Source organism: Sarcophilus harrisii, chromosome 4, assembly GCF_902635505.1.
Source record: "Sarcophilus harrisii chromosome 4, mSarHar1.11, whole genome shotgun sequence".
Taxonomy (NCBI): domain Eukaryota; kingdom Metazoa; phylum Chordata; class Mammalia; order Dasyuromorphia; family Dasyuridae; genus Sarcophilus; species Sarcophilus harrisii.
Genome location: NC_045429.1, coordinates 11,785,404 through 11,798,602, shown reverse-complemented (window position 1 = coordinate 11,798,602; position 13,199 = coordinate 11,785,404). Strand labels below are relative to the sequence as shown.

The following is a 13,199-nucleotide window of genomic DNA, read 5'->3' as shown; positions in this document are numbered from 1 at the left end:
GCAAGTCCCTATGCTAAGAACTCTGGATAAAAAATTCTGTAGTAGTGTCTCTTCCTAAACATTTTGTTTTTATTTTGACCTATTTGGAACATATTTTCTCTTTGCTTCTCTGTGAACATGTTTTTCCATTAATAAAACATAAGTTTCTTGAGGGAAATTGTGTCACTTTGGCATTTGTACCCCTGATACCCAGTGCAGTGATACCCAGATACCCTGGCGTTATTAGCTGATTAATCAATACCCAAATGTTACCTCCTTTGCTGACCCAGCCTGCTTCTCTGCTTGCCCCAGGTATATTTTCTTTCCCATTCTAATTTTAAACTACCAATGGGGAAAAGCCGTACTTTTCATCCCCAGTGCCCAGCCCTGGTCCGGGGTGCCCAATATAGGTCGGAGGGACAACCGACAGACTGACCATTAGATTTTGTAGCCTTCTGGATGGTGTTTGCTCATGGGAAGCTCCCAGTCACCATGTCTGAGCCTCTCGGTCTCCCCACAGAGGCAAGACCAGTGGATCACCGAATGCTCCTAGCAGAGGAGCGGGCATTGGGCTGGTCTTTGGAAACCGGTGGGAATTCAGTGCTGAGTGAGGGCGTTCCAGCCTGGGGAACAGGAGGCACCGGGGAACACAGGCCCAGACTTGTGCGGGTTAGCTGAAGTGTGAAGAGCTGAAGAAGGTTAGCTCCTCTGTCGAGAGGAGCCCAGCCAGGCGTTTGCTTTACACTCTGGACTCAGACTTGTTTTAGCTCCTGCTTAGAAATGACTTCCCTGAAGAGTTTTCTCCTGCTGCTGGTTTTTAATGGGTGACTTCATTAGGATTTAATTATGCTGAGAAACCACGTGGTCTGGCAGGGGCTCCATGAGATAATGATGTAGCCGAGTGTTTGGGAGCGAGTTAATGCGCAGGCCCTTGGCAGCTGCCGTGATCGGGGCTGAGCTGAGCATCTGTGCTGGTGGGACCAGGGACTGGAAGCAAAGAAACTGAGTCTTCATCCCATCAGGGTCATTTACTGCCTGTGTGAACTTGGCCAAGGCCCATCCGGCTTCCCTTCTCCAGCTTCCATGCAAATTCCAGCTCTATCATTGACTACCTAGATGACCCTGGATAAGTATTTTAACTGCCTTGTGCCTCAGTTTTCTTTTCTGTAAAATGAGGTGGCTGCACTAAAAGGCCTCTTAGATTCTTCTAACTCTAGAGCTATGATCTTATGCTTTGATCCTCTTTAATCTTCTCTTTCTCTTTTCTCCAACACTCCCCTCATAAACCCTCTCTCCCCTTCCCTCCTCATCCTTTCTTTTTCCCTCCTCTTCCTTTCTTTTCCCCTCTCTTCTCCTCTCTTTCCCTCCCCTCCCTTCCTCTTCACTTCCCTCTCCTCTCCTCCTCTCCCCTGTCTTCTTTTCTCCTTCTTTCCCCTCTCCTCCTCTTCCCTCTCCTTCCTCCACTCTTCTCCCCTCCCCTCTCCTCCTCTCTTTTCCCCTCCCCTCTCCTCTCTTTTCCTCCTTTCTCCCCTTCTCTCCCCTTCCTTTTCCTCTCCTCCATTCCCATCTTCCCCACTCCTTTCCTCTCCTCCCCTCCCCTCTCTTCCCTCTTTCCCTCTTCTGTCCTCCTCTCCCTTCTGTGATTCTGGGTTTCTCTCTGTCTCTGTCTGGTTTAGTCTCGGTTGGTCTGTCTCTGTTCTCTCTGTGTCTCTGTGTCTGTCACACCCAGAGTTCAGCTATGCCACCTTTGTCCATAGAACGTTCCACGTCCCCTTTCTCCCTCTCATCCGGTGACATTGTGGGGCTCTGGGGCACCCCGGGGCTTGGGCAGGAGAAAACGATGGTGAATCCGCTCTGAGGACAAACAGAGCCATCCATCTGGCCCCAGGTTCTTGGCATGGGAAGGCCCCAGACTTAGAGGACGTTCCCTGCATCCGTGTTCCTTCCTTCAGCGTAGAAACCCAGAGCTTAGCACTTCATTAGCAAGATTAGTTAAAATAGGAAGCCACCATCTGTTGGGGGGGGGGAGCCTTTCCCTTACCTCTCTTTCCCCTCTCCCTCAGCAATGACCTTGTGCACAGGGCCCGGAGACCCGTCCCTCTCCCCAGTCCCAAGTCAAGAGAGAACTGGTTCATAATACTTGCCCCGCTTGGCCCAGGTGCAGAAACTCCTAGGTATGGCTCTGTGGGAGCATTTAAAAACAATGTCAAATCCTTTTTCCAGTGAGCCTCCATTTTCTCATCTTGGAAATGGGGACAAGGAGTTTGGATTAGAGCTAGATTTTTAATGCGGGGTCAGCTGGCCATTGGTAGTTTGGAAGGCTGGGGTGGGGGTGGCTGCCTGTGATTAGGGATGGGAACAATCCCACTGCTCTATTTCCAGGAGCCTCTGCCTCAGAGGCAGCCGTTTCCTTTGAGTAGGCGTTAGATACATAACCAGCACTGGGAGAAGAGGTTCCTAGACGCCCCACGGCTGCCAGGGGCTCCAGACTCGGCTTAGTGCAGGCTGGCGGTCCCTTCCAGCGCTAATGTTTGCTAAGGCTGAGACTTTCTCCCGGGAGGTGACACAGCGGAGACAATGCTGGGCTTGTGATCGGAGAAACCCGTGGTCCATGCTTGTCTTCTGTGGGGATTAAGATAAATCAAGGTTAAGTGACTTGCCTAGGGTCCCACAGCTCCCACGGATCCGAGGCCATATTTGAACTCTGGTTCTGACCGTAGGTCCAGTGGTCTGGCCACTGCCCATAGGCCACAACAAATCACCCCGTGGTGCCTCCGTCAGGGTGGGAGTGAAGGTGGCAGATGATGAGTCTGAGCCCATGGGGCATTTCTGGGATGCTCTGTTAGCATATTCCAGCACCATTTTGTAGAGTTGGAGGATGAAGGTCTGGGTTCAAGTCCTGATTCTGTGACTTAGTGTGACCATGGGAGCTTCCCTTCTGGTTCTCCGTGTCCTCTGTAAAATACAGACGAGCCTCTGTTCCAGACCCCGTGAGGCCAGGCCACTGTCTCCAGCCTCCAGAAAGGGACTTTAAAGCCAGAGCAAAGCCTGCCCTGGGCCCCCCTTCTCTGGGCCCCTCTTCCCTGCCCTCCAGGGGAAGCTGATTTTTGCGTCAGAACTCAGGATACTTTGGCAAACTCCGGGACCTCATGCCTAGAACCTCAGTCACTCGTGAGTGTGGCTGCGGTACCGCAGGGTCCCAGGGGTGCCCAAGAGCCTCTTTGGAGGGCGACTATTCCTTCTGTTTCCATCCTCAAGCAGGATCCCTTGACGTGACCCTTAAGCTTTTCCTGCCTGCGGAGCCAAGAATCCACTTGTCACCTCCCTGTATAAAGTGTGGAGCTTGATGGGAAGAGCAGGGATCTGAAATCAAGGGAAGCTCCTCCTCCTGGGTAGCCCTGGGACTCTGGGCTGCTCACATGCCTTTTATGAGCATCCATTTTCTCATCTGGAAAATGGGATCATATTTACTTTAGGAAACTATCATGAGAGAATGCAAAGCTAATTGTGACCTGAAACACCTCCTGACTTTCTCTTCTTCTACTAGGCCCTTGACTCCAGTTTATAAACATACTCAGGTTTCCAATGTCTGCAAGAAAAAAAAAACAGCTTTCCTTGATCCTGATATTCCCCCAAAATATTGACCTTCCCCTCACTGTCAAAGCCCCATTAAAACATAATTGGCCCTCACGGCTTTTCATCCGCTGCTGGGACTTCAGGGATCAGGCCTCCGCAAGTGATGCTTGATATTCTTTCCTCCACCCCTCGACTTCTGTCCGGAGCATCGGCCCCATGTTCTCACTTGCCAGGTCATCATATACCAGGGTGAGAGTTTCCAGAGCTCCTCCCCCTTTCTCAGGCTTTTTGTTGCCGGTCCCTGTTTCCTTCTAGTTGCCGAAGCTCATGCCCTTGATGTTCATCCAACAAAGAAGCGCCTGCATTTTGTCTTGGCCACGTGCCTGGCCTCTGGATGCTCCCGGCCAGCATAAGAGCTGAAATTCAGGCCCTGAGCTCTTCTTTCCTGCTCCGGTCCGACAGAATCCACCTTTCGGCCTCATCTAGACCCTCTGTGATCTGCCTCCGACATTGTGACTCCCGCGATCTGTTGCAAAGTCAATCCAGCCCACCCTCCTTGTGAGAGCTTTGAGGCTTCTGATTGGCTGCCAAGCAAAGCCCTCCTGGCATGGGTCCAATTGGACCTTTCATTCTTCAGGTTTTATTTTCTATATTTCAGCCTCTGAACACTAGTGGGGGATGGTAGGCACAGGGCTTTTCTTGAAGGCAGGAGGACCCAGGGTCCCGTCCTTTTATGAGACAGCTCCCTAGCACTTACTAGAATGCATTTGCCTTATCCATTGGAGAGAGACGGAGGAGACCCTTGAAACAAAGGAAAAGACCCAAGATGGTTCCGTCTCTGACGACTTGTGCCAAAGAACAACAAAAACTGCTCATGAGATGCTACAGGACTTCAAAACCTGCAGGAGTCACTGGATCCCTGAGACATGATGTTCTAAGACAATTAATCAATTAAAAACCCAATAAAAAACCAACCACCTATCAAGGGCCGGGCATGGTGCTAAACCCTGGGGATATGAAAAGGGACAAAAGATGGTCCCTGCCCTCCAGAAGCTCCGAGGTCATCCCAACTCTTCAGAGATCCTCATATGGATGAGATCCCAGAGCCAGAGGCTGTCACCTTGTGTCCCAATGAGGCTGTTTTCTAGCTGCCCCCTGAGTGAGGGCCATCTTGTCCCCAGCTCCCCAGCACGGGGCTTTGCATAATGTAGACTCCCCATAACTGGAGCTCTCTGAGCCTTGTCTTGCAATAACACTCACTCCCCTCTGGGTCGCTGTGAGGATTCAATCTGATGATGTGAGATTCTGAGGAATCTCACGTTAATGACACTGCTTGCGAGTGTGAAGATTGATTTCCAGATCTGTGATTTCACCGGCAAAGGGAACTCCCACGTAAGAGAATTCCCTCCACCAATCCTGTTCAGCACCTCCTCTGCAGTTAGAAAGTTAGGAAACTATAACTATATGTTATATATAGGATGGACATAATATACAGTTTGATATAGTTAATAATATATAGTTTATATAACTGTAGTTATAGTTAGAAAGTTACCTGGGCCATGGGAAGTTAGGTGACTTGTCCAAGTTCGCATGTTTGTAAGAGGCAGGACTTGAACCCTTCCGCTGTCAACGCTGGACCTCTGTCCACTATATCACACATCCTCTCTTCAAAGGAATTATATTATTCTGTAGTTATTGTAACTGTTACTGCTGTTAGCTTATTTGACTTAAGTACACCGACTAGTAATTCTCTCCAGAAAAGATGCCCAAGTTTAGCTGGCGAGTTGGCAGCTAGAGGGCACCATGGCACCACAATGACTAACCTGTTTCCTCTCCAAGTCCCTTTTTGCCCAAGAAGTTTTTACTTCTGGCTGCGTTTGTGTGTGTTCATGCGCATGTTGTGTGTCTGCAGCCCGGGCTGCAAGAAAGTGGCACAAAGCACCATGGACAAGCACTGCCGGAAACACCTAGGATTCGTCACCCAGAGAATTTCCAATTAATTTTCGGTCGTTGCATTCAGAAACTTTTGTGACTCCATATTCAATTATGAGACACACCCCCCCCATGGGGCTGCAACCCTCAGTTTAAGAAGTTTTGTCATAGCACAAGACTCTGGGCTTCTTCCTGAGTGTGTGACCCTACACAAGTCACTTGACTGCCTCAGTTTCCTCATTTATAAAATGGGCTGGAGAATGAAATGGCAAAGCACTCCAGTATCTTTGCCAAGAAAACAAAAAAGGGGTCAGAGAGACTCAGACACAATCATAATGACTGAACAAAACCACTGACTAGGCAGTCAAACCCTTCCCCCTCAGGACTTGGAGAACTTTAGGACATTGGGAAAAAAACATTTCTTCTGACTCTAGCAGCTTTTGCTACTACCCTCAGCAAATGGAGTTCTGCAACCCATCTGGGACACCTTGTTCCTGGGGAAGAAAGAGAGGTGAGGGCAACATTGGATCGAGCCCAAGTAACTTTCTGTCCCCTTGCTCCGGGATGAGATTATGAATTGAGTCATCAGTACCATGTTTTATGACCTGGAGTTAACAGGGTGTGGTCCAGGGCCTGGGGAAAGCACTGGGCCGTCCTAGACTTAATGTTTCTGTTTATTTAGTGGGAGTGAGAACTCCAAAGAGTTACAAAAATGGCTTTTTTTTTATTGATGTTTTCTTTTTTCATTTTGATTGCTTTTTTGTTTTTATATTATTAGTATTTTCAAATGTATTCTTTTCCTTCCTCAATTCAACCAGTCATCCCTTACAACTCAGAATTAAAAAAAAAAAGATATAGAGGGAGTAGAGCATTTGAGCAAAAGTACTTAATACATCAATTGAGTACGATGGTTTTGGCAATTTCTTATACCTGGAGTCCTCTACCTCTGAAAAAAAAAAAAGACAGGTAGATTTTCTTATCTTTCCTTAGGTCTGAGGATGGTGGATAAAATTAGGCAGGAAGGATTCAATTTTGTTGTTCTTTCCAGCCATATTTGTCACTCTCCTATCTTAATTTCAAATTGCCTTCCAATATATTTGAACCAATATTCAGATCTACCAATGTAAAGGGCCGGAACTCTGGAGAAGTCTACTTGAAATAAGGTGTTAACTCAGTGGAATTGATGAGACAATGGTTCTCTAGTTCCCAGATATTCTTAGTACTTAGCGTGGCGATGTCATGGTTTTCTAGTTCACACATACTCAGTATGCCGTAATGATGTAATTAAATAAGGTATATAAGAGTTAAGAAGGACTGGAAGAGAGACATTCTATCTTTGACCAGCCTTGTGGTAGCTCTCCTGCCTCCTGCACTAAGATCAGATTGGGCCAGAATAAAGAATCTAGACTATTCTTGACTATTCTCATGGTGACTATCCTGCTGAGACCAAAGCCTATCTGAAGAACCTCCAGAAAGCCAGCCCGCACATCATATACCAACAATGCATTAGTGTGCTTTTATTTTTCCTAAAAAACCCCTTCCATATCAACTATTCTTTTCTCTCTCTTTCTGTCTCTGTCTCTCTTATATACATTTTCCACAATTTTCTGGGCATTAGCACACAAATAATTTTTTAAAAAGTATTTCTCTTGTTCCTACCATTTTGGAATGTTATTTTATATGGTTGTTAGAGATTTGCAATTTTCCTGATCTTTTTACATCTACCCAATACTTATCCCATTAGAGAATCACTTCTTAACATTCCATATTTTTGATACTTCCCTTTAAATCTTGATTATCAGATCCTTATCAGAGCTGGGTAAGGATATTAGAGAAGTTACTGTGAAGCCTTATGGGGAAACATTTATTGTGTGGGGTTGAAAACCCTAGCGAACAAAAATAGCTTCCTTTGATTGAAATTTCCTTTTAACAAGCCTTTATGGTATTTTTAAAGATTATATGCATGCTTAAAAATTCCTAATTACATGTTTATTGAATGGTATGTAATTATACGTCAAGTAAATATATAATTACAGATGCCTTTAAGTGTTTATTGTTTACTTGATTAAATTAGTGACTTGGGAGCTGTTAGTATATTTAACCAAGCATGACTTGCCCAATTTTTGGCCCCGAGATCACTTATCAGTTGGGCATTGTAGCTGAATGCCCTTAAAGCTATTTTTTTGGAGGAGTGAAATAAAATTAAAGATATCAGAGCTAGAAGAAACCTTAATAGCTACTTAGGCTAAATCCCTATTTTTGTAAAGGAGGAAACTAAATCCCAGAGAGGAGGAATCACTTGCTCAGTTCAGATTGTTAATTAGCAACAGAGCTAGTCCCCCAACCCAAATCCTCTCTTCCTCAGTGGAATGCTTTTTTTTTTCTTGCTACATCGTGGATATTTTAATAAAAAATTATGGAGGAAAACAAATTTTAGTTACTTTTAAAGTGTCTCCCTACGTCTTTGTCACAATCCCTTTCTCTCTCATCTGTACACAATTTAGCAAGGCACAGCAAAAAAAAAAAAAAAAAACCTTAAAAATGGAGAATCCAAGGTCCCTTGGATTTGCATGGAGGGGAAGGTATTTGCTATTTTTATGGTTCCTTTAGGGAGAGCTGATAGCAAGGGACAGAGTTTCTCTGTATTTGGTCTGGCCATTATTTCCCATCTTTTTATTTTCCTGACTTTATGAAGACCCACATCTGGTATGATGATGTTAGAATTCAAAACTGGAGGGGGGAAGGGAGAAAATAGGCATTTCTGAAGTTCCTACTATGTGCTGGGCTTAGTGCTAAGAGCTTAACAGATATGTTCTTGTGTGATCTCCACGATAATCCTGTGGGGTGGGCACTGTTATGATTTCCATTTTACAGCTAAAAAATAAAGTCAGACTGAAGTTTAGGAACTGTCCCAGGTCCGGCGCCAGATTTGAACTCAGATTTTCCTGACTCCAGGCCAAGTTCTATTCACTCTGTTACCTTATTGCCTCTGGGTAATTCCCACAGTATTGAGTATTGTGACAGAAAATAGGTCATTCCACTGTCTTTTATGGTGAAAAGAACATCATAAAAATCTTTACAGATCTTTTCCATTTTTCATCTCTCAGGTATCTTCTTCCCAGAATTGAAACAATACGACAAAAACAGGTCCCTTCCTGCTGGAAAGCATTTGTGGTTTAATATGGCTCCCTTGCCTCCCTCCCTGCTCCAGTCTAAATTAAACACACACAATGAATGATCTAGTCTTGCTTCCTTGGGAAACTGTCAGAGTACTTGTTTTTTAACAAGTAGTGAGTTACCTGCACTGTACATTAGCACTGAGAGAAGGCAAGGTCCCAGCGTAGTGGGTATGAACCCTCCATAGTGCAGTTATGGAACAGCATAAGGCGGTCTTGGATAGCTTGAGCAAGCGTGCAGAATCGGTAACATCCAGTTGGACGATGCCTGCTATTTGTGATGGCAAACATCCTTTCGCTAAAGGTGCTTTACCTGGTCAATAAGATGAGTTTGTGCCTTGTGGGATGAAGGCCATCACTGACCTCCAGCTGTAGGGGGAGGAAAGGATTCTGATTAGAACCAGTTCATAACTCTCCTGGGCAGTGGAGAGCCACAGTGACTCAGATCAGAGGAGACTATATTAATGCTAGTTATCCATATCCATATACTTTAACATATTTAACATGTATTGGACTGCCTGCCATCTAGGAGGGTGGGAGGAAGGAGGAGGAAAGTTGGAACAGAAGTTTTTGCAAGGGTCAGTGTTGAAAAATTACTGGTGCATATGCTTTTGTAAATAAAAAGCTATAATAAAAAAATTAATGTTAGTTATCTTCATCCTCATCCTTGCCATCTTAGAAGCAAACCTTGCAATAGCGTTTTGGCCGTTGAACTCTAGGTTTCCACACCAGAAGCTGTGAGGTGATGATTCCGTGTTATTATTGGTCCCATTTGGGAGATGAAAGCACCTTCTGTGCTAGTCAGTAGCAGAGCTGAGATGAACCTGGGTCTTCTTCCCTGAAATCTTGAAGCTTTTCAGCCAGTGGTTTCCACCAGTTTTCCTTCCGCCCTTATATGAGCTGAAAATTGAAGCAGAACAAATTGCTCCGAACACATTTGGCGATCACCAGCATGCTTTGTTTGCAGCTCCTGGACACACCTGCAGATGCGTTGTCTCTTTCTCCTTGAAGCCTGGGTGGACACTTGAAAAGACCTTCTACATATCAGTTCTCAATACCCTCATTTCCTTCTCAGCTTTTTCCTTCTAGAGGTGGTCCTGGGACCAGTGGCTGTCCTGCTACCCTTCTCTCCTATATCTCTCATATGTGTCCAGGATAATGGAACCTGGAGAAAAAAATAATTGCTTTTTGTTATTGAATCAAAGCACTGGGGTCCAGCTTCCCCAGAGGCCCTTTTAGGACAGGTCTGGTCCCAGAGGATGGACATGGGAGATGCTGTACCCTGCTCTCACATGACTTCTATTTCATCCACTCAGTGTCTGTATTTTGAGGATGTTTCATTCCATGTATCTGGATATTAGAAACAGTCAGGATGATAAATTGTTCGGGAATAACATTCTAGAACTTCTGTGGGTCCCTGCAAGAGCCACCGGATTTCTGAATGACAATTTGATTTGCGAGAATACCGACTCCATTACAGTTTATTTGGGGAATTCTCAATCGGTCGATCTTAATTGAAAACCATCTATCTGAACATGTTTAACATATATTGGATTACTTGCCATCTAGGGAGGGAGTGGGGAGGGAGGGGAAAAATGGAATACAAGGTTTTGTAAAGGTCGATGTTGAAAATTTATCCAGGCATATGTTTTGAAAAGAAAAAACATTAATAAAAATGTAAATTTTTATTTACAAACAAATAAAAAAAAGAAAATTGAATGAGATGGAAACAGAAAAAAAGATGTTGTTAGAATAAGGTAATATACATTAATGGTATAAGTGGTGAGTTTAGAGCGAAGAAGGCTTGGGTTCAAAACAAGCCCTGACACCATGATTTTGCCCTTTTGGGGTGCAGTGCCTGGCATATAGTAGGCATTGAATAAGCACTTTATCTTCCTCCATAGCTCTATGTACTATGTTGTCCACAATTAGCACGAAAGAACAATTGCCCCGCTCTCTCTCCTTCCTCTCCCTTTCCTATTTCTTTCCTGTCCCCTTCCCTCCCCCTCACTCTTACATCCCTCTTTTCGTTATTTTTTATTTCCTCTGATTCCCTTCTTTTGACTATTAGAAGAAGCACTTGTGTGTGTGTAGAACCCCCCGCCCCAGTATCCCTCTGAGCAGGCCATCTAGCCAGGAGCAACACTTATGTCTTTGTCATGGTCCCCAGGTCTCCGAATGCAGCTGGCCCATGCGACAAGCCCCGAGCCTGCACAATCTCTATGCCGTGTGCAAGAACATGCACAACTGGCTTCAGCAGAACCCCAAGAATGTTTGCGTCATCCACTGCATGGTAAGTAAGCCCCGGAGCAGCTGCTTCTCTGGGGCCTTCTGGAAGAAGCTCAGCCTGGGTCCCCAGCCTTGGGACCCTCCCCGCTCTTTCACTCTGGGCATCCTTGACACCGCTCCGGGTACCCAGACTGCCCCTCCCTCCCACTTTGCACCCGCAGTGCTTAGAAGGATGCACAGACTAAGCAGTTCATTCGGGCTTATCATTGGCTAGATCTGACCCAGCCTCCCTCGTCTTAGGCCTCCCCGCCTCCAGCTGGCCCAGATCCCCTTCCTTAGGGATTTCTAAAGTCACAACTCCCTAACATGTCAGAGAACCATGTCGGCAGATGCTCACGGCAGTGCAGAGGTTACTGGAGTTTTCCTTCACTCTCTCTCCCTCTCCCCAATGGGCAAAATCAGTTATTGTTACTAGGGAATAGAACCAGTTATTATTAAAACTAGGGAAATGAACTAGTTATTAAGACCTGAGAATAGAGCAGTTATTAATACTAGGGAATAGAACCAGTTATTAATACTAAGGATTAGAACTAATTGTTATTAATACTAGAGAATAGAACCAGTTATTAATATTAGGGAATAGAACCAGTTATTGATACTAGGGAATAGAGCCAGTTGTTATTAATACAAGGGAAATGAACTAGTTATTAAGACCCGAGAATAGAACCAGTTATTAATACTAGGGAATAGAACCAGTTATTATTAATACTAGGGAATAGAACCAGTTATTAATACTAGGGAATAAAGTCAGTTGTTATTAATACTAGGGAATTGAACTAGTTAACAATACTCTTCAGAGACAATGATGCTGTTAAATTACAAATTAATTTGAGTGTGGTATTTTTGAGATTTAATGAAATGCAAGCAATTTAGTTAGATTTTAAACCTGGGGTGGGGGGGAACCTTTAAAAGTTCACCTCATTCAATCTATTGATGTTTACAGATCAGGAACCTGAGACCCAGAGAGGTTAATTGTCTTGCTGAAAGTCACACAGGAAGTAAGTTACAAACATAGGATTTGAACTCAGAGCCTTAGACTCCAGATTCACTATTTTTTTCTGCTGTATCTAGTAAATCTTAGTTCCAATCTCAGTTCTGTCCCTTGAACCCTCAGTGTCTTGGAGGTAAATCTCTCTAATCTTCCATTTCTTTCACTATAGAATGGGGTACTTGGACATGAATTTGAACTCAGGTCTTCTTGATTCTTAGTCCAGTGCTCTATCCACTGTACCCTCTAACTGCCAACAGACACAAGCACTTTAATGTTTAATCTCATGAAAAGTTCAGTAGTGAGAAGGGAAGCTCATTATCAAGCCTTGGGTTCATCTTGGCTTTGTTACTGAATGATCCTGGCACCTGAAAAATGAGAATTCAGTCTTGGGCTACATCAAGAGAAGCTTTATCTATTCCAAGCCCTGCCTGATTCCACGGGGCTCCATCCTGGGCCAGCTAGACCTGGAATATTGACTGTGTCCTGGTCAGAATCTTAAGTTACTCTTATTAGAAAAGAAATTATTTTTTAAAAATAGATTTATGGTTTTACTGGTCGAAGAAACTTTGAAATTTCCTTATCTGGAAAACAAGAATATTTCAAGGCCCACATGCACTTGCACTATGCAACACTGACAGTGCTCTAGCAAAATCAGTTATGATTGTTTTGAAGTAAGTTCATCATTATCCTACTTAACACTTTGGACAGGGGAGGAGACGAGATATAGGTTTTGGAAACTGGAAGAGGAGAAAAACTTGAATATTTGCTCTTGCATCTCCCTCACTTTTCAAAACTCCCATTATTAAAGCAACAGCATTTGCCATTTCATTAGATCTCAATGATAAAATCCAAAGGAGTTTGCTTCCTTGAATACTAGTTTGTACGTCTCAAGAGCTAGTCTTTAGGGACTAAATGGATCTGAAAATGATTTCCCAACCTATTATACTTCAAAATTTGAGTGACTTTCATATTTGAGAGCCTTTCACCTCTCTAGAATCATCTTCCCTTTTAGAAAGTCTAGTGAGGAAATAAAAGGGAATTATATAATAAGATGAGCTTGAGCTTGGGGTACTCTCTGACAAGGATGTGTTTACAAAGAGCAAATCCACAAGATCAAAGAAGGACCGGTTAGCCACAGGCAAATCCTGAAGAGTGACAAGACCCTGAGTTAATTAACATCTGCTTGCCCCTGGCTCCCAGATCTGTGCATCCAGCTCCCCAGTACCTCTCCTGAATTCCCACTGCCAGTTGTCAAC

The 13,199-nt window shown here is 44.4% G+C and overlaps 1 protein-coding gene across 6 annotated transcripts in view; it reads left to right on the top strand.

Moving 5' to 3' along the window:
* DNAJC6 (DnaJ heat shock protein family (Hsp40) member C6) overlaps positions 1-13,199 on the top strand; it is a 191,457-nt gene that overhangs the window by 136,129 nt on the left and 42,129 nt on the right. For all 6 annotated transcript variants that reach the window (XM_031968960.1, XM_031968963.1, XM_031968962.1 and 3 more), the window contains one exon: positions 10,834-10,956. In XM_031968960.1, the coding sequence (XP_031824820.1) occupies positions 10,834-10,956 (123 nt within the window). The remainder of the gene's footprint in view (positions 1-10,833; positions 10,957-13,199) is intronic.